At 39.6% G+C, this 26,683-nt stretch overlaps 1 protein-coding gene across 11 annotated transcripts in view; it reads left to right on the top strand.

Annotated features, from left to right (window-relative positions):
* KIAA1109 (KIAA1109 ortholog) overlaps nucleotides 1-26,683 on the top strand; it is an 89,943-nt gene that overhangs the window by 59,883 nt on the left and 3,377 nt on the right. For 3 of the 11 annotated variants that reach the window (XM_027891137.1, XM_027891140.1, XM_027891139.1), the window contains 33 exons: nucleotides 92-330; nucleotides 927-1,171; nucleotides 2,200-2,305; nucleotides 3,924-4,021; nucleotides 4,317-4,502; nucleotides 5,243-5,411; nucleotides 5,890-6,101; nucleotides 7,472-7,670; nucleotides 8,252-8,311; nucleotides 9,295-9,521; nucleotides 10,031-10,234; nucleotides 10,440-10,570; nucleotides 11,049-11,172; nucleotides 11,634-11,743; nucleotides 12,598-12,688; nucleotides 13,164-13,226; nucleotides 14,794-15,038; nucleotides 15,687-15,902; nucleotides 16,173-16,353; nucleotides 17,257-17,449; nucleotides 19,401-19,562; nucleotides 19,678-19,817; nucleotides 20,666-20,867; nucleotides 21,066-21,269; nucleotides 21,378-21,557; nucleotides 22,276-22,413; nucleotides 22,900-23,160; nucleotides 23,589-23,739; nucleotides 24,007-24,164; nucleotides 24,680-24,872; nucleotides 25,026-25,243; nucleotides 25,437-25,688; nucleotides 26,236-26,439. In XM_027891137.1, the coding sequence (XP_027746938.1) occupies nucleotides 92-330; nucleotides 927-1,171; nucleotides 2,200-2,305; nucleotides 3,924-4,021; nucleotides 4,317-4,502; nucleotides 5,243-5,411; nucleotides 5,890-6,101; nucleotides 7,472-7,670; nucleotides 8,252-8,311; nucleotides 9,295-9,521; nucleotides 10,031-10,234; nucleotides 10,440-10,570; nucleotides 11,049-11,172; nucleotides 11,634-11,743; nucleotides 12,598-12,688; nucleotides 13,164-13,226; nucleotides 14,794-15,038; nucleotides 15,687-15,902; nucleotides 16,173-16,353; nucleotides 17,257-17,449; nucleotides 19,401-19,562; nucleotides 19,678-19,817; nucleotides 20,666-20,867; nucleotides 21,066-21,269; nucleotides 21,378-21,557; nucleotides 22,276-22,413; nucleotides 22,900-23,160; nucleotides 23,589-23,739; nucleotides 24,007-24,164; nucleotides 24,680-24,872; nucleotides 25,026-25,243; nucleotides 25,437-25,688; nucleotides 26,236-26,439 (5,762 nt within the window). The remainder of the gene's footprint in view (nucleotides 1-91; nucleotides 331-926; nucleotides 1,172-2,199; nucleotides 2,306-3,923; nucleotides 4,022-4,316; nucleotides 4,503-5,242; nucleotides 5,412-5,889; nucleotides 6,102-7,471; nucleotides 7,671-8,251; nucleotides 8,312-9,294; nucleotides 9,522-10,030; nucleotides 10,235-10,439; nucleotides 10,571-11,048; nucleotides 11,173-11,633; nucleotides 11,744-12,597; nucleotides 12,689-13,163; nucleotides 13,227-14,793; nucleotides 15,039-15,686; nucleotides 15,903-16,172; nucleotides 16,354-17,256; nucleotides 17,450-19,400; nucleotides 19,563-19,677; nucleotides 19,818-20,665; nucleotides 20,868-21,065; nucleotides 21,270-21,377; nucleotides 21,558-22,275; nucleotides 22,414-22,899; nucleotides 23,161-23,588; nucleotides 23,740-24,006; nucleotides 24,165-24,679; nucleotides 24,873-25,025; nucleotides 25,244-25,436; nucleotides 25,689-26,235; nucleotides 26,440-26,683) is intronic. The other 8 variants (XM_027891138.1, XM_027891142.1, XM_027891143.1 and 5 more) reach the window with 8 other exon arrangements.

Below are 26,683 nucleotides of genomic sequence, written 5' to 3' on the forward strand. Positions count from 1 at the left end.
CCAGAGCTACCTGTGTGGGCCAGTCAGGCTGCTCAGCTATCACTGGTAGCACAACAAACAGGGGTTTCTGCTCTTTGTCTCGGTTCAACAGGCCCCAGCCCCCCAAAGAAGACGTCGCCACTCCTCTGCCCTCCGAAAAGACTCCCACGAGTATCAATCAGACGCCGGTGGAAACCAATGAATTCCCCCAGCTGCCAGAGGGCTTGGAGAAGAAGCCCATAGTGCTCAAGTTCAGTGCCATGATCGATGGTATCGCCATTGGAGCAGCGCTCCTGCCCTCTCTGAAGGCGGAATATAAGATGGGAAGAATGAGGAGTCACGGAATGACAGGTAACAGTTCTCTGAAACTACAAAAACATTAGTGCTTTGAGTTTGCCCTTCCTGTGAGCACCTAAGAGCACTCAGTATTTCTGTTGTACTATAGCTAGAGCTCTGAATCTGGTGCTACCAGCTGGTTTTTTTTAATGTGGACTTCAATCAGGGGCTATGTAGAGAACTTACATCGTGGTTGTTACACACGATTGCCAGAGGGAGAATGCAAGAGCAGATGCAGATGTGTACATTCCTTTACAGCTTCCTTCCAGGGATCTTCCTCTGGCTGCTAAGATCAGTTTATGATCCTTGATTAATTAAATTCTGATTGATTAGGCTATTGGAGAATACTCTTATGAGCCCTCACTCCACCTGAGGTGGTTTGTATGACTCCCTCCTCCATCTAATTACAGTGGAGTCTCCATTTCCTTTAAAAACAAAGAAAACCCAGAGTCACGTGGGTGGATATTTATAGCTCTTAAGGTCTGTGAACTTCAGTAATACTTAAAATATTTTATTTTTTTATTAATTCCAAAAATGCTCTGAAGTTTAAGGATAAATAAAAGATTCTTTTACCAGTTCCCACCTTTTCTTTCCCCGTCTCCCTCTTACAGGTGCCCAGACCAGATTCAATTTCGAGCTTCCAAACCACAGATTGCGCTTCACTTCCAAAGTCTCTGCCACTGACATGTCAACCATTCCTCCCTCTGCAAGCCTCAACCTCCCTCCTGTCACTATGTCAGGGAAATACATCATGGAAGAACACGACACTTACTCAGACCAAATTTGGAGCATAGATGAGCTGCCTGCTAAGCAAGGCTACTACCTACAGGGGAACTACCTGCGCTGCGTGGCTGAGGTGGGTTGTGAAGACATCCTTGATAGCTTGTTATTTCCGTTCTGTCCCACTTCTTGTGTGTGCATCTTCATGTTATTTTAATAGTCTGCCCGCTCCAGAACTCTCAGGTTTACAGGCTGAATGCAAACACTTGAAAAATTTGAAGAAAATTTTATTTTTTTTTTATAGGTTATTTTTCCATGATTAGACAGCTCCATAGATAGAAGCTATATATAACCTTAGTAAAAAATACAAAATTTTCTGTTCTATTCCCAAAGTTCTATTTTTGTGCCTATTCTACAGTTAGTTTTCACAAGGCGAAAAGTGATGCTGCCTAAAAGAAACCTTCCTTGTGGGGAAAAAGTGGGGCTTTTTTACTTACTGTGATTCTTTAGTCAGAAGAATAGTCTAGCACGTGAGACTTCTGATGTTTGCATCTTTATTAACAGTTTAATTAGATGCTGCTCTTTGTTCAGCCCACTTGTGGTGTTTCCTGGCTGAAGAAAAGCTTTTGGGTCTTTGAATTTGTTCAGGTTGTAAAACTAAAGGGAGGGTCTGCCCAGCCAAGGCAAAAGCCAAGTGCAAGTAGTGTTAGAAGACGTCTATATTTTGATTTTGTTTAAACTTGCCATTAAGATTTAAAAAATAATCTTAGGCAGACTCCAGTTCTTAGAAATACTCTTTTAGATTAAATTGGACATGGTAAGTTGACCATTGAAGATGGTAGTGAATTTGTTCACCTAAAGGGACTAGAATAATGGTACTTATAGAGGTTGGCTGCTAATTTCTGCTTTCTTCTCATAATGGATTTCTATGCTACTTAATTAGTAGCATTTCACATATTCCATGAACCTTAACCTAGTCCTGCTTTTTATTATCTAAACTGAACCAGGAGAATCAACTTTAAAATTACAATACAAAACTATATTATCTGTCTCGTTTTTATGCCAGTAACAATAGAATTGGACTTGAAAAGATATCCCTGTGAAAACCAAAACTCCACTCCTTGGAAAACTTAAGTTTTGTTCGAAAATGTCCTCTTTCTGCAGGTCGGTTCCTTCGAACATAATCTCACAACTGACCTTTTAAACCACTTGGTATTTGTGCAAAAAGTGTTCATGAAGGAAGTCAATGAAGTCATACAGAAAGTTTCAGGTAAGCAGAACACTGAGATAACAGTTTTTAGCATTTAGTTTTAAGTGAAAGCAGTTCTGAGTGTACATCTAACTCCTTTCATATACTTCTGTCTCTCTCTCTCTCTATATGTATTTATATTCATGTATACATATGTAATAAAAAAATATGCAGGTTTAGATGATGTGCCCTCAAGGCAGTTAAAAGATGCAGTGGAAAAAAAATGGAAAATGTCAGATTCCCTGAAGGACAAGAAGAAACAAGTTTTAGAGGCACCCTGATATTTGTTTCCTCCAAAATATATTAGTACTGGGTAGGAAGAAAATGCTTAGGGGAAGAATAAACCCTCATCAGCTGTCATTATTCTATTAGAATATTTTTTACAGAGGAACATACAGTGGTAAACCGTGAAACCTATATTAGATTTTACAACATCTCTTAGTCTCTGGAGTTTGATCTCCCCTGTGTTTTTTATGTGAGGAATTTATTACCACTGCTGGTTCTTTGCTTTTCCAGACTAAATTTGTATGGCAGGTAGCAGCCTGATGGTTTTTGAAATGTGGCTGTTACCTTCCACGTTGGGGGAAACTCACCAGCAATCAGCAATCCCTGAGTTGGGTGCTGAATGCAGAGCAATGGGAGCAGAAAATAGCTCTGTCCTTCTGCCATGGAGCAAAATAATTGACATGTCTTAAAAATACCAATTAGTGTAATATACTGCAGTGGTGTTCCTAATTATAGTTTATGTAGCACTAAAATATTGTTTGCATGTTATCCTGATATAAAAACTGAGTGAGTGCCAGTTATTTAAGGTGAAGTTGCACAGATTGAAAGCTGGTTAATTAGCAGAGCAGTCCGTAATAATTGCATCTGGAAGTTGAAGGCGGTGTTGATTAAAAGGAGAAAATTATCCCGATACAAAATGGAGTGATAAAAATTTACTATTGTTGTTTGGGGTTTGTTTTTTTTGTTTTTTTTTTGATCCATGATTTAACTGCCTATTCTTCCCACCAAATAACTGTAATTAGAAGAATTGTCATGAATGGAGAGAATTAATGGCTTGACCTTTTCCAGCAGCAAGCCCTTCCTATAAACTAAGCTGGAATATAGATCAAATCTCAAGGTGAATTAAAACCAGGATTGCTCCTTCAAGTTAAAGCCTGTGGGGGTGAAATGTGCCAGGATGAGGAATGGAAACAACTGCAGAATACTCTTTCTTCCTCTCATTGGAAAATACTGATATAATTTCAATTCTTTTCATGCAATTTGCGTAGTATTCAGTCAGGTGTTCAATTTTTATTGTCAGATAATTAGGAGATACATTGGTTCAGGGGAAAAATAATATCTTTTTGAAAACTAGGTGTTACTCCTTACAGGCTTTTTGAGCCTTCCTGTGGCAAGTTTCCCAGGAGGAAGGAACATGACTCTCTGTGCCCTCCTTCTTAGTAGAGAGCTATTAATTATATGAAACAAGATGAACCTGCCCTGATATCTTCCATTCCACCTTCATTTGCTTGTATAAATCTTCAGCAAGTCACTGTTTGAAACGAGTCTTGGTTCACTTTCACCTTTTTATGCCTATTGGATTGAAAATGTTTTCTTTGGTAAAACTCTGAAAGTGCATATTTGATGTGTACAGGAGGGGAGCAGCCAATACCCCTTTGGAATGAACATGATGGCACAACAGATGGAGACAAACCAAAAATTCTTCTTTACTCCTTGAGCCTGCAGTTTAAGGTAATCTAATGATGACAAAACAGTGGCCCTAGTGCTATTTTGAGTGGCTTTTGAGTGTTTATCTCGAAGTTTATTGAATCAGGAATACCCTGCATGAAGAAAAAGACCTGAAGACCTTGAGTTGGGTTCCTGTAATCTTTTTTTTTTTTAAGTGTGAAAAAGGATTATGTTTTTATTTTTATTGTGCACAGTGGGAAAAGGTTTTTTATTGGGTTTGCTGGTGGGGTTTTTTTTTTCCTTCTCTTCATGTCCCTGAACCAGAGGCTGATAACTTTGGACTTCCCTTATTCCATAGGGAATTCAAGTGACAGCCACAACTCCCTCCATGCGCGCTGTGAGATTTGAAACTGGACTGATTGAACTTGAGCTCTCGAACCGACTGCAAACCAAAGCAATGCCTGGAAGCAGCAGCTACCTCAAACTCTTTGGGAAATGCCAGGTGGATTTAAATCTGGCACTAGGGCAGATTGTTAAACACCAGGTCAGTGCTCGACATCTTTCCATGTGTGGGATTAAAAAAATACATAAGCAAGCCAAGAGGTTGTTTTACACTGCTGGTTCTTACCTGATCTGGCTGTGGACTGAGTGTCAAATGTGTACATGCATAAAAGATGGGAAGAGTCAAGTATGGAGGTGTTGTTTTGGTTTTTTCCCCCCATACTATTAATATCTTAGAACTTATTAGCCCTTTACAACAGTAATAACCTTTTTGTGGAGTCCAACTCAAAATTTTTGTTGATTTTGCTTTTATTTTTAGGGTATTTGAATGAAATAATAAGATCAGAGAAGACCCAAACTTGGCTAGACCTACATTTTGACCTAGTTTGTCTGTCTTGGCTCGACAGTTGAACCTCTTGTATTCCTAAACCTGCTGTTACCTGGAATCACTAGTTCTCTGATATGGAAGTATTTTGTCACGCCTAGAAACAAAGAGATAGAAATCTTAAAACCTATAAATCAATTGTCACAATAGAGGATCTGGATATAGAAACAGTTATTTTAGTTAACAGTTTATGATAAATAAGGAAAATAACACTGTAATCAGAAGTTAATACAAGAATATTGAATATCTTCAATTAGCCTTCTCCTGCTAGAGGAGAGAAAGGGGAAAGGAGAGATCTTAACTTGCTGTTTTCATGATTTCTTTTTCCCAATTCCCTGTCCCTGAACTCCTCCCTGCTGCAAACCTTTCCCTCATCCCGTTTTTTTTGCACATTTAAGGTTTATGAAGAAGCTGGCTCAGACTTTCATCAAGTTGCCTATTTCAAGACAAGGATTGGGTTAAGAAATGCTCTGAGAGAAGAAATCAGTGGCTCATCAGACAGAGAAGCTGTGCTCATTACTCTGAACAGGCCAATTGTCTTTGCTCAGCCTGTGGCCTTTGATAGAGGTATTGAAGACAAAATTGCTACAGATTTGTCCTCATACTAAAGAAGATTTTTTTTTTTAATTTATTATTCAAAACTCATATTTCGTGTTCAGTCAAAGTGTTCAGTAGCTGAGAAGTCTGGGAGATCTACTCTGTGCCAATAGGTTGATAATTCCAAACATTAAAAATTATTCTTGCTGAGGTAATTAGTTTGCAGATGGTCTGGAGGAAGTTGTAAATCTTGACAAAGGAATAATGCTCAAAGCAGCAGCACTTTCTGTATTTTAATTTCAATGGTAAATCATCAGATTATCCATCTTTGCAGCACGAGCCCGAGGGCTGCATCCTGAGTGAGTGTCTGTCCATTGTTATACACCCACCGTCCTAAAGTAATGGAGAAGCTGTAAAAATTGGGAAAAACCCAACTTTTTTGGTGAATGTGCATTATTTTTTTTCCGTATGTTGTTTTCAATGAAGCATTTCTGGTTTCCTCCTCAAGCTGTGCTGTTTTGGCTGAACTACAAGGCTGCTTACGACAACTGGAATGAACAGAGAATGGCTTTACATAAAGATATTCACATGGCCACAAAAGAAGTAGTAGATATGCTGCCTGGAATCCAACAAACCTCTGCACAGGCTTTTGGGACCCTGTTCCTTCAGCTGACTGTCAACGACTTAGGGATTTGCCTGCCCATCACGAACACACCTCAGGTAAGCAAAATTGACCCATTAGGAATCTGTTAAAATACCTATTTGTATGTGGTACCTGGCTTTTATGTCCATAAATGTAGTTTTATTTCATACCAACACACAAGACATAGACTGATGAATGGACTAGTGACATTGCTTGTAATTCTTATTTTTTGTAGAAGGATTAGGTTGTGTGTGTCTCAATTGGTGCATGTGTTTTGGGGTAATGTCAAGGATTCCTGTTTATGCCATATATGAGCTCAGCACTTTGGAAAGTCCTTGGAAAGGTTTCAGATGGAATCTATTTCTTGAAAGCTGCCATCAGAAATTGCAATGAATCCGTTCTTTTTCGTATGATTACAGATAGAGAAACTCTGAGAACTTGGCTTTAACGTGATGTTTTGACTCTTTTGTTCGTATGTTTAATTAAAAAAAGGAAAGAGTGTGAATAACTATTTGAGAGAGAGAGATATATATATGTGTGTTTTTCAAACAGTTTTATTTAGGAACTCAGACTGGTTTAGAAAAGATATTTAAAATGCACTCATTGACAACAAGTGTGTCATTGTAGTACATGGAAATCTAATATGTTACACAGGACTGTGTATTCTTTAGTGGGCAGTTAACTTTAATATCATCTCTGTATTAAAGTAATGGCCACACAGTGCATTGTGCAGTGTGTTAATACAAATTGTTCTGTAAGGGAACATTGAACTGAGAGTGTTCTTAATAATACCAGAATAATTCCAGAAAGGGAATAAATCATTTTAATGATGCAGAGGGAAATGGTCACAATAAACAGAAATGTGAAGGACTAATGAACCCAATAACCTAGAAGACACAATGACATAACATTTTGATTGTGAATGTTCTATCTGGCAGCTGTGGACAAAGCCAATGGCTTTTTATGCTCTTATGTGTTACAAATGATAGTAAATTATGAAAAATGTGTTTTGTCTTATGGAGTCTTAAGCTCTATCTAGAATAGCATGTTTACAACACATAAACAAAAGCAGTCCAGCTTTATCAAAGGGAATATGTAGGCTTCTTTGCAGGTAAACATAATTATGGATCTTCATATACAGAGCTGGAAAATAATCAGTCAACCTGTGTATTTAAGACGGTAGGTAATTGTAGATAGCCAAACAAGCATACAAAAAACCAAAATCACATAAAAATTAAAGCTACTTTTTGTCACTGTTAATCAACTCATGTGTGACCCCTTCTTGGAGGAAAGAATGGATCCTGTGTTCTGGGGTCATGGGCCATATGGAGATACAAACAGGGGATCAGACTTGCAGTATGGAAAGATAAATGTCATTTAATGCACGTACAGTATCCCTTTGATGTGGCACCGACCAGCGAGTTGTCCCTGTGGTTTTATTTTCCAGTCTAACCACAGCGCAGATCTTGACACTGGCTCTGCTTTAGTCCTGACCATTGAGAGCACACTGATCACTGCCTGCTCCTCAGAGTCTTTAGTTAGCAAAGGTCATTTCAAAAACTTCTGTATCCGCTTTGCTGATGGCTTTGAGACAAGTTGGGATGACTGGAAACCAGAAATAAGAGGAGATCTCGTCATGAATGCATGTAAGTGGGGGTGGTTTCATACTGGCCAACACTATTTCAGATACAAGTCCACTTTTACCCTTCCCTTTGACTTTGAAAACTTCTGAACTTTCCCAAAAAACTGAAAGAAAAGACTTCTTGAAAGCAAAATAATATGGATCTAACAGGTTGTATTCCTTTGTCTTCTGTTATTAATAAACTTTGTTCCTTTATATCTCATTGTAATAATTTAAGTTCTGTCTGGGAGGCGTTGGAAGAGTTGGGTGTGTTGCTTTTATATAATTTCGTAAGATCCCACTAAGGTTTTAATAGTTTAATACAGACTGTTGTAATTTTTATACATATCTATCCATCATTACAGTGGAGATTCTAGAATTTTTAAGCAGTATTAGGTTGATATCAACTTGGATATTACCAAGTAGATTCACTTCACTAAATGAGAAAAGTCATTCAATGGGAATTCAAACTAAATCTCCAATCCAACACCATTCATGCTTTAATGATGGAGGGCAAGAGACTGAGGGTGGGATTTGGAAGGGCTGCTCTAAAACAACTTTTCCTGCCTCCCTAATCAGTGTATCTGCTTTGTGTCCTTCGTGTAGGTGTTGTGCCAGATGGTACCTATGAGGTGTGTTCTAGGACAACAGGACAAGCTGCAGCAGGTAACGTGGCTTTTTGAATGAATCAAATCCTACATAAATAAAGCATTCATAAAAAATATGAAGTTTGAATCCTTTAAATGTGTTTGAATTTAATTGGCTGTTTGGGGTTGGGTTTGTTTTGTTTTGCTTAGTGTCTCGTTTTCTTGGTAAAATCCTCAATGTTTTCATCTGTTCCACCTTTCCAAACTGTCTTGGTTTTGAGTCACATCAGCAACACTTTTTTACTTGCAGGAAAAGACACAGTGTAGATGACATTGTTCCTTGGTGGGAGAAAAACCAGCAATGGTTGCAATAACAGTGATGTTGTCCTGTTGTCCTAGAGACTGCTAAATGTTCCAGTCCTTTTAGTGCTCCAAAAATTAAAAAAAAAAACCCTCACATGGAACTGTGAGTGATGACAAACGAGCTGAATCCATTTAGAAAGAAAACCAGTATCTTTTCTGGTTCTTCTTAAATCGAGTTCTGTGTTTTGATGCTGAAAGATGGCACTCGTTGGAAAAATCCTGGGAAGGCAAGATATTCAGCAGGCGTATTACACCTGTAAAATCTTCCAGCATCATTGTTCAAGACTTGAATAAATAGCTCAGCATTTGTACATGCAGAAAGGTGTCCTTCATGTTTCCTGCTGTTAGAAATTCGGTTTTGGAATAGTGATTTGGCTGCAATTGTAAGAGCTGAAGTTGGCGATGGTCTCTCCTTGTCATCAGCTTGGCTGAAAGGAATGTATTTTCTTTAGTTCTGCCTGTGTGTATCACTTGTTAAAGGCAGACTAACTTCAGAGCTGGGAAGTATTTCCAGCAAGTGGAAATATATTTTTCTCAGAAGGGGCAGAAAAGACAGTTCTTTGTAAGTGACAAACACTGTCTTAGCTAATTAATACATAATTCAGTATGAGGGATTTTTTAAAAGAGGAAAAACTGGTCACATTTTTATTTTGGGTTTGGTTTTGTGGTTTTTTTTTTGTTTTTTTTTCCTAACTGCAGAAAGTAGTAGTGCTGGCACCTGGACACTGAATGTGCTGTGGAAGATGTGTGGTATTGATGTCCACATGGATCCAAACATCGGGAAAAGACTCAACGCTTTGGGCAACACCCTCACGACGTTGACAGGAGAGGAGGATATTGATGACATCGCCGACCTCAACTCTGTAAACATAGCTGACCTTTCAGACGAGGATGAAGTTGACACTATGTCTCCCACCGTACACGCAGTAAGTGAATCGACCAAAATAAGTGCCCCGAACTGGAAAAGGTGTGATGAAATCTTCAGTCAAATGGAAAGATCTTAGTCTCACCCTGAGTCTGGCACGTTACTCCTTGTAGCTTATTGAAGTCTTGTTGCAAATCAAAAGTATGTGTGTGTTTTCTTACTCCTTATTTCAAAGGCAAGAAATCACAGATCATGTTTCTACTGCTGTTCTGTGGAAATACAGATCTGGATTTGAAAATATGGAGACACAGCACATAAGTTCAGGTGCCTGAATTGTAAAAGCTGTGGCTGGACATAGGTTTTCTTCACAGGAGATAAAGTTACTGATACGAGCAAATTAAAAAAAAAATCTCTTTTGGTACTTGTACACAATATGCTGCTGATCTTGCCTTTTGGTTTCACAACAAAACGTTTGAACAGATATTCCTGAATGTGTATCTTACATGTCTCTTGCCTGCCAGCGGTGAAAACATCATCCCAGAGCACTAATGTTCCTTGTTTGTTGTTTAGAAATCAGGTGGAGGAGGTTCCCTGTGTGGAGATGCCCCCAAGCTAACGTTTGGGCAGCGGATTGTAAATCACCTGCTGGGCTTGAGCCCCCCAAACCAGCGCCACTCTGTTCCTGTAGAGTATCTTTTGGGGTCAGCGCAGAGGGATTTTCTCCAGTCTAGCAGATCACATATGAAAGCAGGCAGGTCCTGCTCATGGGGACATGTATGTAGTAGCTACAGTGTGTCTGAACTGAATGATGGGCTTTGGATCACTGGAAAAAATCCAATCCAATCCTTTTGAGATGAAGCTGATTCTTTTGCATGCGCTGGTCCAAATTTTGAGGTGCCAAATTCGCTTTGCCAATCATTAAATCCTACTGATGGCCGGTTTTTGATGAAGGGGTTAATTAGACATTTATTTTAAACAGGAGATTGTGGATCACCGACGGCAGGGACCTTCCAGTATCCAAACTGGGGAACAGCGAGGAAGGAAATTCATGAAGCGTTTGGTGGATATTAGAGAGCTCAACGAGCAAGCTAAAGTTATTGATGACTTAAAGTAAGTTGGGTTTTGCTTCTTGGATGGGATATTTTAATCTCTTACACTGTAATTGAGAAAATCCTGCAGAAAAAAATGAGTTCAAGTGTCGCAAATTTCACCTGAACTTCTGTGAATTTTATTAATAGTTTTCCACAGGCATGGTTTGTTGGGCTTGGTTTTTTTTTTTTTTCCCTTTCCTCCAGACAGAGTTACTGTAAATGGATCTGTTTGGGGTGGGAATACAGAGTTTGGTCTTTACATGTTAAATAATGAAGAGGAGACATGTTTTACTGCTTGAACTTATAATGAAAATTGCTGTCACCACTCAAAGGGTCATTGTTAAACATTGATTCTAATACTGCTGCAGCTCTATTTGTCACTGGTCACAAGTAACTACTGGAATAAATGAGAAAATGGGATAATTGTCAGGGTAAGCATTGTTACAACACAGATTTTAAATGACTGGTGAGATAACTCAACCCTGATTTATGTCCAGAAAATTAGGGGCGAGTGAAGGAACCATAAATCAAGAAATCCAGCGCTATCAGCAGCTGGAGTCGGTGGCTGTCAACGATATCCGCCGGGATGTCCGCAAAAAGCTCCGCCGATCCAGCATGAGGGTGAGCAGGATTAGGTTCCTTTAAAAAACCTTGTAGCCCTTGTGTTGAATATTTCTTTTCTGCACGTCGATTAAAGCAAGGAAAATGTTAGTAATGGAAAAGGGAGTTTAAAAGCATCGAATAGTTCAGCACCATCTTGACTTGGAGGAGGGGCAGGGAAAGTTTTTTTCATTTATAATAATAATGATAGGAAAGTTGATATTTCACAGATAGTATAATGTAAATGGGCTATTTGCACACTCAACAAGAAATAGAAAATACGTATTCGAAGATGCCATTTACTCATTCTCTTAATGTATTAACAAGTAATTCCTTGCTGGACCAATGAATCCATTTTAGCTATTAAGGAACAAAACCACCTTTTCACTTTACTGGCACAGCTGTACAAAATAATATTTCAGCTTAGCAAAGCTCTTCTCTGTGTTCTCAGTTGCTGCATTTAAATGTTATTTCTGTTTTAGGCGGCCTCCCTGAAAGACAAGTGGGGTCTCAGCTACAAGCCCAGCTACAGCCGGTCTAAGAGTATTTCAGCATCAGGAAGGCCACCCCTGAAGAGAATGGACAGAGCAAGGTGAGCTGCTGGGAATTTGGGATGAGAATTTGGTGTTGCTGCGATAGCAACAGCAGCACAGGGAACAGAGCAAACGCTGGACTTCAGCTCTGAGAGTCCTCTTATTGTAGGCAGCAACTGTGCTTGGTGGAACTGGATAGGAGAGGTCATTTTGGAAGAGAGACATGTTGTAAAAAGAGGGTTTTTCCTCCATTTTTTGGAAACCTCTGAGAAGATTCCACTTCTACAACAGCTTAGGGTTTCCTACAGAATCCTGCTTTCAAGATGTACTGAGGAAATGTATATAAGCAAAAATGGCAGAGTGTAATAATTCTGATTTCTACACTTGATTTGCAGGCCTTTAAAAGGCCTGTTTGAATGAGAAGAAGGAAGGGAGATGCTTTTTTGAGTGTGAAGGGTAATTTTTATTTCCTCTCTTCACCTGTGTAACCGATATTGGTTTTGTTTCGTCATGTAATGGCTGCTGAGCAAACTGCAGTTGTATAATGATGTCTCCCAATAAAGCAGTCATTGCCTCTGCAGATCTAGCTGAAGCAGTCAAAATTTGGACTTAAAAACTGCGTTATTAAGTAATAAATATAAAAAGATTTGAAAATTAAAAAGGTGGAGAGGCATGTTAGAGTTCTTTGGACTTTTTTTCTTATGAGAATAGTTCTTAATAGAAATGTGCTTCAAGTTGGAATACCTCTGTAGAAGTATTTCATGTACCTTAAGTGCTTCAGTTATGATTTTATACTTTATTCCATAACAAAATTGTAAGTGTTACCTTAGATTTGTGTCATTTGAATGTTTGCATGACCCTAAAATCCTGCAGTAAAACCCAGCAAGCTGTTTTGGGTTGGTTCTGCTTACAGCTCTCGACTGGGAGACAGTGAAGACCTCCCAGATATCCGTGTAGATGCTGCATCTCCTGGGCCAAGAGTGACCTTCAACATCCAAGATTCTGTAAGAATTCCCTTAGATGCCATACAATTATATTCCCTGTGCCAGTTGCTTACAAGTTCCTGAGAGAGGAATTTCTAAGGAAACCTGAGTTGCCTGAGTGGATTGGGGGGTGTGTTTCTGTTAGTGTGTGCCTCAAATGATGGATGTGTTTTTTGGAAGATAGATTTGTTTTGTGACAAGGCAGATGTATTTTAGTTTCTTAACTTCCAGATAGCTTTGTTTTGTGACAAGGCAGATGTATTTTAGTTTCTTAACTTCCAAATTAATTGAATCAGAAGAGTTTTGGAAATGGGTATTAGTCAGTTTGCTGTAGCCTTACAAGTACATCCTTCTGACTGTTTGAAATGGATTGTTGAATCATTGGTTTTCTTTTTTTTTGTTGCTATGTTTTCTCATTTTTAAAATGTTGTTTTGCCTGGCTGAGTTTACTGTAATTGTTTTAATTTATGTATTTTTTTTTTCATTTCTAATTAAGTTGAATCAAACAGCTTTGGGGATTGCACAACAATCCAGCTGTCCAGGGGAAGGGTATTTTCAGGTATTTCCGAGAAGAAACAAGTATTCTTTGCCAGATAACTAATATATCTCACAGGGAGCTGCTTTTCAATATTTCATCTCTTTTGCACTCAGCTAAACAGAATGTATATCAAACTACTTAAGTATGTCAAGAAAGCAGAAGAGCTTACTTTACCTATGAGATGAACACCAATCAGAGTGCTTCCCCACCCTTCTGTAGACCTAAAACTGTTTGTAAAATAAATTATTGGGGTTTTGTTTGGACACAGCTCAAGGCTGATGTAAAGTGACCTAAGTCAAGCCTCGAAATGTGTTCTAGAAGAGGATTTTAGTGTGTGTGCCTTCATCTGTTACATGGTGTTCCAAGTTTGCAGCAATCAACATCAGTACAAAGTAATTGCCAGGTGGGAGGACATCTCCTCACACATTTATTTCTGTTGAAATCCCTATATTTAATGCAGAGTAAGATATTTTTTCAAATAACAGGGAGTAGGAAATGTGCCAAAACTTAATACCCTGAGAACAGATGGTGCAATTTTCTAACTGCTTTCAAAAACATGTTCAAGGAAAATAGTAAAGATTTTTTTTTTTCCTTTTTAACCAAGCAAACTCCAAACACAAAACAGACCAAAGAAGGCAAAACCAAGCCAAAAAAAAAAAAAAAATTAAAATAACCAAACTGAAGGGACAGTAATGTACTTTTTCTCCCTTCTAACTCGCCTCATGGTCCCAGGAAACAAATTCCTGTTGTTGAGAGAGGTAGAAATGGAAGCTGGAGATGTGCTTTGCACATTTAAATATATTCACATATAAAAGCTGTTGGTTGTTATGTATTAGCCCAGTTAGCTTAGGCTTTTTTGGCATAGCAAAATGCTATTAAACTCTTAAAAGTATCAAATGCTGAATATTATAAAAAAAAAAAAATATATCTTTGTGACATTATAAGGCCAGTTCTTCCGCAGAGCTGTAATTAGCATTTGCAGACATCAACTCTATAGCTCTGTAGTAACGTTGTGTAGGTAGTGCTGGTGTTTAACACTTACAGATACTTTTCACAGGCCTTTTAAAAATTTAAAGTTGGAAAACTGCTTGGGTGGTGCTTGTGGCTGGTTTTATGTGAGAGACAGGAGGCTCCTGTTTGGGAATTTGGCCTGAGCCTCGGAGCGGTGCCGTACATTCTGTGTAGCATCCTGCATTCCCACCTCACTAACACCCTGGGATGCATCACCCCTCTGCAAGTCACGATGATTTGGGCTGTCTTTTTGTTCTTTTTCTGCCAAATAGTTGTGAAATTTAAATGAAATGTTTCCATTCCTTCTGATCCTGTACACTGATAAGAGCATGGTGCATCTTTAGCTACCAGATCAATCACTAGGCAATGGCAAACGTCTCCCCACCGAGCTTTCACTGCTTTCTTTTCCATAATCTGTCTGGCAATTCCTTTACCTGCTCTCTCCTTATTATGAGGAACTTGAGAGTGAGAGTTCCTCATAGCACTCTTGCTTCTTTATTTCCAGATCTATCTACTGCCTTCTCAACGGCCATCTTACCTGTGGAAATTTAATATCTTTTTGTCTTTCTGTAATCAGTTTCCAGAGGAGACAGAAATGGACCTTTTGTCTGTAACTATTGACGGTCCCTCCCATTACTCATCTACTAGTGAAGGCTCATGCTCGGTATTTGCTTCACCCAAAACTCCAGCAGGCTTCTCACCCGGCATTCCCTTCCAGCCCGAAGAAGGACGCCGGGATGACAGCTTGTCATCCAGCAGCGAGGACTCTGACAAGGAGGATGACCATGAAAGGGAGAGGACGTATTTTTATAAGAAACCGCCGTAAGTAACAGCCCTAAGGAAGGAGAAAAAAATGAAGAAAATGCTTGCATGTGCTTGAAAAACTTTCAAACTCGAAATACTGCGTTTTAAGCTGCAAAAGCTGCTGCTGATCAGACACTGACTTTTGCCTCAAGTGTGTGTGTGGAAGTCGGGGGAGGTTGTGATGAGCAGAGGTGACTGTGCAGGAAGGATGAATTCTGATTAGAGAAGGAGGCAACTGCTGGAAGTTTCTGAGCTGGGAACAGAATAAAAAAAATCGGGAAGTTCTTTTTTGAGGCACAGAACAGGTTTTAGTGGGACCAACTGACAGATCAGTCAAATACAGCATAACTTTCGGTTTTATCCAGTGATTATACCTCCACAAAGTGCATGCATCACTGCAGATATTTACAAATATGCAAACTAGTGGGTATATTTTTGGTTGGTTTTTTGACTGAGAATTCAAGGAAGGCCTAGTTTTTTGTAATACCCTGTATGAAGAAATGTAACGTGTTAATGGAAGATATGGCTCAGTGTGTTGCTGCACATCAGATAAGGCCTTTTCCCAGGAGGTTTTGACAGCTGCTACACTGACTGTGGGTACAGTTGAAGAAGGCCTCCTACCAGCTGCGCAGGTCAATGTGACGCTCGTGTTCTGATCTCCTGCAGGGGCACCTCTCGCAAGAAAACCACGGGCTTTGCCGCGGTGCAGCAGCTCTTCACTGAGCGCTGGCCAACGACACCCACCAACAGGAGCGTCACTGGCACGACCACGGAGAGAAACATCGACTTTGAGCTTGACATCAGGGTGGAAATCGACTGTGGGAAGTGCGTGCTGCACCCGACAATGCTCCAGCAAGAGCACGATGACATCAGTTTACGGAGGTACGACATGCGGTAGTTGCCTTATGAGGAGCATATATCGCCTTGTCCTGCTTTAGCTGTCGAGTTCCTCTGCTGTTTCCATCATTTAAATTATAGCCACCTGTACAATAATTAATGACTCCTGATCACTGACCTGTTTGCAAAACATAGTTCATTACCATCACTGTATTTGTAGTATTTATCACCTCACAGCAGCATCATACATTGCAATCGTTCTGCCTGTGTCCAGCATGGGAAATGCCTTTCATAACATGAGGGTATCTCTTTTAGGAGCTATGATCGCAGTTCCAGGAGTTTGGATCAAGAGTCTCCTTCCAAAAAGAAGAAATTTCAAACTAATTATGCATCTACTACTCACTTGCTTGCTGGCAAGAAAGTGCCATCGTCTCTACAGACAAAATCTAGTGATGTGGAAACAACAGTGTTTTATATTCCAGGGGTGGATGTAAAGGTAAAAGGAGGGGGTAACTCAGCGGGGAAGAAATGATAATATTTTCTCTCAAACACCATCAAACTGTACACTCCCTTGTTTATTTAATCACTGTTCCTAAATCTTAGTTAGAAAGAGTCTCAAGAGAAATGTTCCTGTATTTTGTGATTTGAAATCCCGTGGAGTAAGAAGAGGAAAAGTCAGTCAGTGCTGCATGGAAACTTTATGCAATTCGAATAGAGCATAAATCAAATGCTCTTCACTTGAAATAGCTTGGCTTTTCTTGTCTCTTGATATGGCAAGACTATGTGTGTCCATTTTCCAGGATTCCAAGCTGTCTTCAGGGATAACAGTTGCACCTCATGTCCTGCCTGTTGCTTTTAGCCAAATTTAGGAACAGCTAAACATTCTCTACAGCTTTTGTTACGTTCTGTGTTTTTGCTGATAGTGTATTATGCACAAAGAAGAGACATGAACTCTTGGGATATCTTAGTATTTTTATTTTTTTAATGCAAATTTCTGTATGCCTGTGTTGAGTAGTGGAACAGTTCCACCACGCAGGAAAACAGAAAGCAAACTGCGTGCACAGGAACAAATAGCTGGTGGCACAGGATGCATGGAGACATAACAGAGCTGAGGAGCAAGCTTTAGACATTGTTCCTATATAATGACTTTGTTCTCTGTGTTTCAGTAACTTTTTTTTTAATAGTTTATTAAGTGGTTTTTTTCTTAAGTACTAAATTTTCAGATCTTAATATTTGTAGGACGTGAACTGGAATGTAACATCTCTTACAACGCTGTTTGTGTAAATAATGAGAACAAAGAAATTTTGAAGGGAAGGAAACATATATTTCTCTACACCCAACGGCTGTATAGAAATTGAGTACTTGGAGTGAAGTAAATTGCTCTTGCTTTGCTTTGCAGCTGCACTACAACTCCAAGACTCTAAAGACCGAATCGCCAAACACTTCCCGAGGATCCTCTTTGCCAAGAACCCTTTCCAAAGAGTCCAAGCTGTATGGTATGAAAGACACTGCCACATCTCCTCCTTTATCTAGCACTATCCACAGCAAGACTAACACCTTACTTCCTCCCCAACCCCCACCCATCCCATCAGGTACTTAGAGACAAACTTTCTGAATCTGTCACAGATATTTACCTTTCCTTGGTGTAATCTACTGGCTTTGGATCTGGCTGCACGTTACCTGAAGCTCTGTGTTTATCAAGTCTTAACTTTGGCTGCAGAAAGCTGATCCAGGAAGCAAGAATGCAGTTCCTAAAGCTGCATTTTTAGGCTTTGTTTGCCAAAGCAGTCTCAGTAATGATCACCATATTCCAATGATGGGCTGTCACTGCCTTCTCCCTGTTTTCATTTAACAGAAGAATGCTGGAAAGCAAAGTTTAAACATCTGTAAACTCTTGCAGGCCCTTAAATAACCATCATTTGGAGTAACTTGAGTTCTAATACTGAAAAGTTCTGTTTTATCTGCAGCGATTCCTGTTCTCAAGCAGGAGTCTGTCGTTACATCATGTCAGATCTAGAGCTGTGTAGATTGCATCTCCAATTTCTGAGACGTTCACTTTTCTCTCCTTCAGCATCTGGATATGGCTTTAAATACAAAGCTGAAATTTTGAAAGAATTTGATGAGCAGGCAAAATTAAGAACTGAAAGCTGTGGGGGGGGTGGTTTGTCTTATGGAATGACCAGAGATGCTGGGAGAGAACAGTGAAATGGGGACACCTTCCTCAATTCTCCATACTGTTGAACCATTAGTTCTTACTTCTCTAAGTGACCATCCTCTTTATGATGACCAGATGCTGTGCAATGCTTTATACTCCTTCTCTTCAGTTTTGTTCTCTACTTTGCTATCTTCTTTCTAATCTCTGCCTTTGAATTTTTACCATATCATGGCCAGTTACTGGGTCTTGCTGGTTTTATGGCTGTAAACTCTTCATTTGGTGGGGGGCTTACAGGAATTGCACTTCTATGGTTAATATAAATGTCTCCCCAAACTAGGGATTGGATTGTAATTACTTTATTTCTTCTATAAATATTTATCAGTTCTGATTTGTTTTGAAACACATTTATTGTTGCTTATGCTACTTTTATGAAATTTTTTGATGAAATTTTACTCTGGGAACCATTTTTCTCGAATGGAAACCACCATGTCTTACTGTCTTTGGTTTCCAGTAAAACCACTAGACAGAAGAGTTTGCATGGAATGAAAATTCAGAGCTTGCTTTTTTTACCAAATAAAAGGATTTTTTAAGCTCCATTTCAGTAGTGTGGATTAGTAGTTTGGATATTTTTCTTGGGAGAATTTAAAGTCCATATCTCCATTTAAATCTATTAATTCTAAATAGCTGTATTTCACAGAGACAGTAATGGAGCTGGTACTCATATCTTCTCTGCATATTTATATTTTGGTGAACATGGATTCAAGCCTCTTCCCCAGATTTACAAGACAGTAACCTTTTTGTTAGTTTATACTCTGGCTAGTTCCAGAGTATAAACTTTTTATGAAAGTTTAAAAGTTATAAAAGATAAACTCTTTTATACTTTTATAGTATAAGCCTTTAAAAATGCTGGTTTGGGATCTTTAGTTATTCTTTGCATAAATATAGTAGATTTGCCATTTACAGTTGAAATTTTTGATGTGTTTTTCTCTGTTTCAAAAGACTTTCTTTCCAGACTCGTGCATTTATTTTTCCTAATCCCCCTTTCATTTCCAGTGAGCTGTGGTTCCTTTGCATTGGGTATTTGAAGAGATACTGCGTGTCTGCTTTCAGTGCTAATTTTTAAAAAGTGAGGTGGTGCCAATGACATCAGAGTGTTTGGTCAAGAACATGAGCAATGGAATTACTACAGTTGAGGTTTACAGACCAATGGTTGTTTTTGCAGGGCTTTCTTAGTGAAAACTTAATTTTTTTCTAATTCTGATTTATGTCTCTTCAGATGATACAAAAAATCAGAGGGAACAGCTGATAGTTCTGAATTTTCTTGTAATGTTTATTAGTTGCTGTCCAATAGTATTAGATTAGACAAATTTATCTTTTAAATGTTGCAGCCAAAGGGAAAGGAAGTGGTGGAGTGAAAACTGCTAAACTCTATGCATGGGTTGCGCTCCAGTCCCTGCCAGAGGAGATGGTGATCAGCCCCTGCCTACTGGATTTCCTGGAGAAAGCTCTGGAAACCATTCCCATTACACCCATTGAAAGGAATTACACAGGTAAGTTGAGTATTTGTGTTCTCTTACTTTGTGCTTTTTTTTTGTCTTTTAGTGGCATTGAGCTGCTTTTCCCTTTAGCTTCCACCTTCTAATGAGTTCTTGTGGTTGTTGAAAGCTGTCAGTTCACAGGATGAAGACATGGGACAATTTGATATACAAGATCCCTTAGAAGAGTCCACGACATCGTTAGTATCATCCTCAACATCAGCATATTCATCCTTCCCTGTGGATGTGGTGGTTTATGTACGAGTTCAGGTGAGGTTCTAACTCAACATTAAGGCTAGTAACTTTAGTCACAGCCTTTAAAATAATCCCTGCTTTTAAAAAAATAAAATACATTTTGGAGTATTCTTTCTCAGATATTAATGTATAGAGTGATGATAAAATAGGAATTTTGACATGTTTTAGTCCCTTGCAGACCAAGGAAATGAGCTATTTTGAGAAATCATGAAAGTCCTGAGCATTTTTCTGTCATTACTTTGTCCTTGTGTTTTGGACACTTTCTTTTGAAAGTATCTTTCATAGCTACTCTTTCTATCCTTTGTTTATAGGTACCGTTGCAAACCAAAAATAATAATTTCAGAGTTTCTCAGTTTATGTGGAAAATGTAGGAATATACAGTTAGGATCTACAGGGCACTGTCCATACTGCTTAATATTTGATGTGTCCAGGATTTGTATATGTGTAAGAGAGAAAAGTGCTGCTGTGAAGTGATTCAGAGCACTTGAGCTTGATCTGAACGTTGCTGTTTTTCCACTTTGCTCAAACGCCTCTTTTTCCTGGCATAAAGTTGATTATGTTGCCAAATTGAGGAACCTATTCTAACACTTTTTTTTTTTTCCCTGTGAAAATTAGCCACAACAATCTGTACCCTCTCCCAGCTTTTAGTTGGAAACTCATGTGGCCAAGAATGGTGAAATTAATGTATCTATATCAAGTTGTATGCAGTTACCTTACCAATTCTAAAACCAGTCTGGAAAGGCTGTAATTTGCTCAGGTTTAAAAAAAAATCAATCCCCACAACATGTTATAATCCAAGTTTGGGATCTTTTCAGTATTTCACAGTTGTTCACTGAATGCTTTCTTTTCTTTCTGTGTTTCAGCCCTCTCAAATCAAGTTCAGTTGCTTGCCAGTATCCAGAGTTGAATGTATGCTGAAGTTGCCTTCCCTGGATCTCGTCTTCTCTTCAAACCGAGGAGAGCTGGAAACTTTAGGCACGACATACCCCTCAGAAAGTGTGTCCATTGGTGGCAGTGCTTCCCAGAGTGGCTCAAAGAGCTCCCTTAGTAAATCTGGAGCACCAGGTAATATGTGTAGGAATGTTGATTTTATACCGTGGCTCACATCAATACTCAGAATATTTAAGCTATGTTGCAGCTAAAGGGCATAATTTCAAGTGTCCTTGGTCTGTTTGATGTTGCCGTTAACGTTAAGTATTATTTCCCATTTGAAAATGCTTTCAAAATCTTAATTTTTGGCCAAAAAAAAATTACTGCTTTCAGGTTCCTCACCTGGCCTGGGCAGCCCTCTGGGCAGGACACGGCACAGCAGCAGTCAGTCAGACCTGACAACTTCCAGCAGCAGCTCTTCGGGCCTGAGCTTCACCGCCTGCATGTCCGACTTCTCCCTTTACGTCTTCCATCCCTACGGAGCTGGCAAACAAAAGTCAGCCGTCACTGTGCTAACCCCTGGATCGGGAGCCTTAGGTACGTTGTTTGTTTCAGCGACCGTTGTTCAAGTTCAGCACGCTTTTCTGAGCTGGAGATTGGAAAAGCTCACGGGAGATGAAATTTTTTTTTCCTTCCTGCTCGTAGGTAACGTGGACGAGGAGCCCACTTCGGTCACCGGCCGCAAGGATTCTCTGAGCATTAACCTGGAGTTCGTCAAAGTCAGCCTGTCACGGATAAGGCGCTCGGGAGGTTCCTCCTTCTTTGAGAGTCAGTCTGCAAGCAAAGCTACCAGCAAGATAGACACCACACTGATAAACATATCTGGTAAATGCTGCTTCCATTTTAATCATCTAGTTAGACAACTGTGGTTCCAGCGATGGACTTCAACCTGGGCAGCTTTTGTAGCTGTTTATTGAGAGCCATCTACTTGCAGTTGTGGAGTAAAATTTTTGTTCTCTACGAGCGAAGTAGGGATTGACACATTAAAATGTAATGGTGCTTGGAGTATCTGTTTGCCAGGTGTGTCTTTTTAGCCTCCTCCTGATCTGTTTAATGTAACAAAATGGACTGGCTCAAACATCAGTCCATCCTGCGTAATGTGACCCTTGATACCTGGTGCCTATGAAGCTGCAGTGAGAGCTAGATTCCTGAATACTAAGGGAAGTAAAAATGGGGTTTAAAGACTTATTTACTCATTTTCTGCCCCTGCACGTGGGATCCAGACTTACTGGGCAGACAGCTGAATGGTTGTGATTAATCTGCCACTGCAGCCCTCACACGAGGAGTCTGAGGCAAATCCAACACAAGTAGGACTCAACATCATTTATATTCTTCGGTTCCATCTTGCATTTATGAAATATATTTGTATCTAATACTGGATTTGGAGAAACGGCAAAACCTCAGCAAAACTATTACAGCAGAGACAATGCTGCTGGGTGAAGAAGAATTTGACTATATTGAATGCCTTTTAATTACAGTTGATTACCAAAACCTGTTACTACAGAGAGTTTCCAAGCGTGTGTATATGCTTTCTCTTTTTCAGCTGTCTGTGATATAGGATCTGCTTCTTTCAAATACGACATGCGCCGACTCAGTGAGATTCTGGCCTTTCCCAGGGCTTGGTACAGGAGAAGCATTGCTAGACGGCTTTTCCTGGGGGATCAAACAATAAATCTGCCAGGTAAGAGACTGCTTATCGGGAAGAAACTTTCTGTGCCACAGGTTATTTATAAGCATTTATTACCCGTGTCTTATGACACGTGTGAGTAGATATAAATGCATCATAAATTATTCCATGCGCAGTCACTCAGAGATGTTTAATAGAGAATCCTAGAAGGGAGCAGTTAAAAATTGATGAAGTAGGTCATTGAATAATTTAAAGAGCATATTCCAAGGCCAGGTTGGATGGGCCCCTGAGCAACCTAATTGAGTGGATGGCATCCCTGCCTCTGGCAGGCTTGGCACTAGATGATATTTAAGGTCCCTTCCAAGCCAAACCATTCTCTGATTCTATAATACCTTAATGAAAACAGTAGAAAACCTTTAGTTAGGTTAAGTTAAATACATTTTAACACTCTCCAAATGCTTCCTTCTAATTATATGGGAGGGTAGAGTTAGTCAACAATTAAATAGTTGTTCTGCATTTGACGTGCTGCTTTTTCTCTAGCAGCATCAGGTCCTGGAACACCAGACTCCATTGAAGGAGTCAGCCAGCATCTTTCTCCTGAATCCTCAAGGAAAGCCTACTGTAGGACATGGGAGCAGCCCTGCCAATCTGCCTCCTTTACTCACATGGCACAGTCACCTAATGTCTTTAGTGAACACAGTGCAAGCAGCAGCATGTCACCTGGGACAGCATCTCACAGCCTCAAGTCTCCAGCTGTTACAAGATCCAGGAGCGTGTCCGACTCCTCAGTGCCTCAGAGAGGTGAGTAGACAATCATTTCTTTAGTTTTTTTTGAAGTATTTCCATCAGTTGTATGGGGAAAAAAGGTCACTGCTTTGTAAAAAGCAGTCATAAAATATTCTTTTCCACGGTGCCTGGGAGTGGGGAGTCAATGGCTTAGTGAAAGGAAAATGTCTGAAATGAATGAGTTAAAGTTGCATACTTTGTTAGCGTACTTCCTATGACATTGCATTACTGCTATGTGTAAAGTGAATCAATATCTGTGACAACTAAAGCAACACATATTGCAAATCCTTGAGTTTTCACTTATCCTCGCTCCTAGTTTTGTTGTGCTCTTTAAATCTGGTGTTTGTCAGTCCTTTTGTAACATTCACCGTGGATATATCCTGCCAGTTTTTCCTAGCGTGTGGAATAATGTAAATTTTTGTCTACTTCTTTTATTTATTTAGATACTCTCTCAAAAACATCAACTCCATTTAATAAGTCAAATAAAGCTGGAAGCCAGCAAGGAACACCATGGGAAACGCTGGTTGTGTTTGCTATGAACCTAAAACAATTAAATGTTCAAATGAATATGAGCAACGTAATGGGCAATACTACGTAAGTATAAAACAAGATCAAGCGTGTTTTAACAGATTGTTTTGGGGGCAAAGGAACATTTTTCCCCACAAACTGTTAACAGCCTGTTGTCTTTTAGCTTTAAAATCCTAACCTTCTCAGTTTGGAACTGTTAATCCCCTCACGAATACTGTCGATGCTTAAGTCCCACATGCCTAAACCACACTATTTACTGTTTTCCAGTAAAAAATATTTAGTCTCTCTTTTGACAACCTGGGTAACTGTTATCTGTTTTCACCTCTGTTCCAGGTGGACCACCAGTGGTTTGAAAAGTCAGGGCCGTCTATCTGTGGGAAGTAGCCGAGATCGGGAAATCAGCATGTCTGTGGGCTTGGGAAGATCCCAGCTGGACTCCAGAGGGGGAGTGGTTGGAGGTACCATTGATGTTAACACCCTGGAGATGGTGGGTAAGTTGGAAAGCTGCCTGGTGTTAGCATGTGCTCCAGTCAATAAATGTGACAAACTAAAGAATATACACAGCACCTCACTTGGTGAACCTGCTAGTGTGGAAAAATTATGGATTCTTAGTTGTGTATTCTGACTGTGGAACACACTCTGAATTGAAGGGTTAACCTGCTGATCAGGGCTGAGTCAGTCTCAGAGTTTCTCTAAAATTACACTGTCTAGTTGTGCAACTCTTCAGCTGTCTGGACAGATGGCAGCTCAAGGATTTGACAGCAGTTCAGCTCCTCCTAGACCTTCACAAGTGCTTATGGTCAGGGAAATGCCAAACTGGCTTTGGAAAGAGGCTGAGTGTTCTGGTGCAACACCACAGTCACGGCCTGCCCATCAATCTGGAAAAAAACCAATGCTTTCTCCATCCCCTCTGTATCTTCTGGGTGGCATAAAGGTGTTATCACTGGAAAAACTGATTTCCTTACCTCTAATACTGTATTTCTATATTGCTTTGCTTCTATTTCAGCTCATATTTCTGAGCATCCAAACCAGCAGCCCAATCATAAAATTCAGATTACCATGGGTTCTACTGAAGCACGTGTTGACTATATGGGATCCAGTATCCTCATGGGCATCTTCAGTAATGCTGATCTTAAACTGCAGGATGAGTGGAAAATTAATTTGTATAATACTTTGGATTCGAGCATGACTGATAAAAGGTAATAACGTTTCCTGTGTTTAAAATGTATAATGTTGGATAAGGTCAAATGACTTCTGTCCACTTCATTATTTTGGGGTTGGTTTGTAGTTGATTGGGTTGACATTAGGAAATAGATTAACTGCTAAATATTCTTGCTGTTTTCAATATCTAGTGAGATATTTGTCCACGGGGACTTGAAATGGGATATCTTCCAAGTGATGATTTCAAGATCGACAACGCCAGACCTGATAAAAATAGGGATGAAACTGCAGGAGTTCTTCACTCAGCAGTTTGATACAAGCAAGCGAGCTCTGTCCACCTGGGGACCTGTTCCTTACCTCCCTCCCAAGACAATGGCCAACAACTTGGAGAGGAGTTCACAGGAGCAATGTAAGTGGCACCAAAAAAAATAACACAATTCCCTATTAGGATGTTTTAATTGCAAAAACTCCTCTGGGCAAAGGTGTCAGTGAAACAGATAAGAAAATATCACTCACAATCTCATGTTTTGCTAAAAACAGAATTATGGCAGCAATCTTTTCTGCATCTTCCCTGAAGTTTGTTGTTCCTGTTTACTTTGCAGTGTTGGATGCAGCCCATCATCGCCACTGGCCAGGAGTTCTGAAGGTGGTGTCTGGGTGCCATATATCCTTGTTTCAAATGCCGTTGCCAGAAGATGGAATGCAGTTTGGAGGATCCATGAGCTTGCATGGAAACCACATGACACTGGCTTGTTTTCATGGGCCTAATTTCCGCTCAAAATCGTGGGCCTTATTTCACCTTGAAGAACCAAATATTGCATTTTGGACAGAAGCCCAGAAAGTTTTGGAAGATGGTAATTTGAACTCTTTCGTCACTTCTTTAAATTCCTTCAAATAATTTTTAAAAATTTGTTGATACGTAAGAAGAAATCAAAGACAAATTCATTTTCTTGAAGTCTGAATCAAGATTATTTCCCCAAAATATACCACTTACCTAAAAGTAATCTGTTTCCTCTCCATCTTTAGCACAATTTGCTTTATCTGTGAAAAAATGTCAAGTACCTTTTCAGCTATATTGGATATGTCCCTGATAATATGCCTACAAAGTGGATTGTCTGACATGTTAATTGCTTGTGTGTGTTTATGTAGTCCTTTCTCTCTGTATGATGAATTTGAATGGTCTTACTGCTTGTATTTGTCTTAATATTGAAAAGTTTTACTGTCTGTAGCTACTGAAGATGTAATTTTTCTGTTGTTTGCAAGCTTTCTACCAGTTTTTATTCCACCAGCATACTAATTATTCATGTTATATACCTGTACAAGGAGAGGGAAAAAAAATCCCACTATCCTCACTAAGCTGCTTTTCCTTTTTTTTTTTTCTCTCTCCCCCCTTCAATCCAGGTACTAGTGAACACTCCACATATATTGTGCAAACCCTGGACTTCCATTTGGGCCACAACACGATGGTGACCAAACCCTGTGGAGCCCTCGAAAGCCCCATGGCCACAATCACGAAGATAACGCGGCGGCGCCACGAAAATCCCCCCCATGGAGTTGCCAGTGTGAAGGAGTGGTTCAATTATGTGACAGCCACGAGGAATGAAGGTTAGAGTTGTGTTCATTAAGTCTGGGGATTGATCTGCTGGCAGATGTTGCTGTTTAAAAGCTGCTGAAGTTGAAGTGGGCTACAGGGGGAATGGACGTTGTTTCTTCCTGAGGTCCCTCCGGTGAACTGTGGAATGAAGTAGAGGAATATGCTGAAATTCCTCTTAGACTATATGCAAAAAAAGTGTTGTTTCAGTTGTGATCTTGTAATATGAGGGTATATTTTCGCTGTATATAAAGGTCT

Source organism: Empidonax traillii, unplaced genomic scaffold, assembly GCF_003031625.1.
Source record: "Empidonax traillii isolate 1590-97213 ecotype Southwest subspecies unplaced genomic scaffold, ASM303162v1 scaffold310:size1162954, whole genome shotgun sequence".
Taxonomy (NCBI): domain Eukaryota; kingdom Metazoa; phylum Chordata; class Aves; order Passeriformes; family Tyrannidae; genus Empidonax; species Empidonax traillii.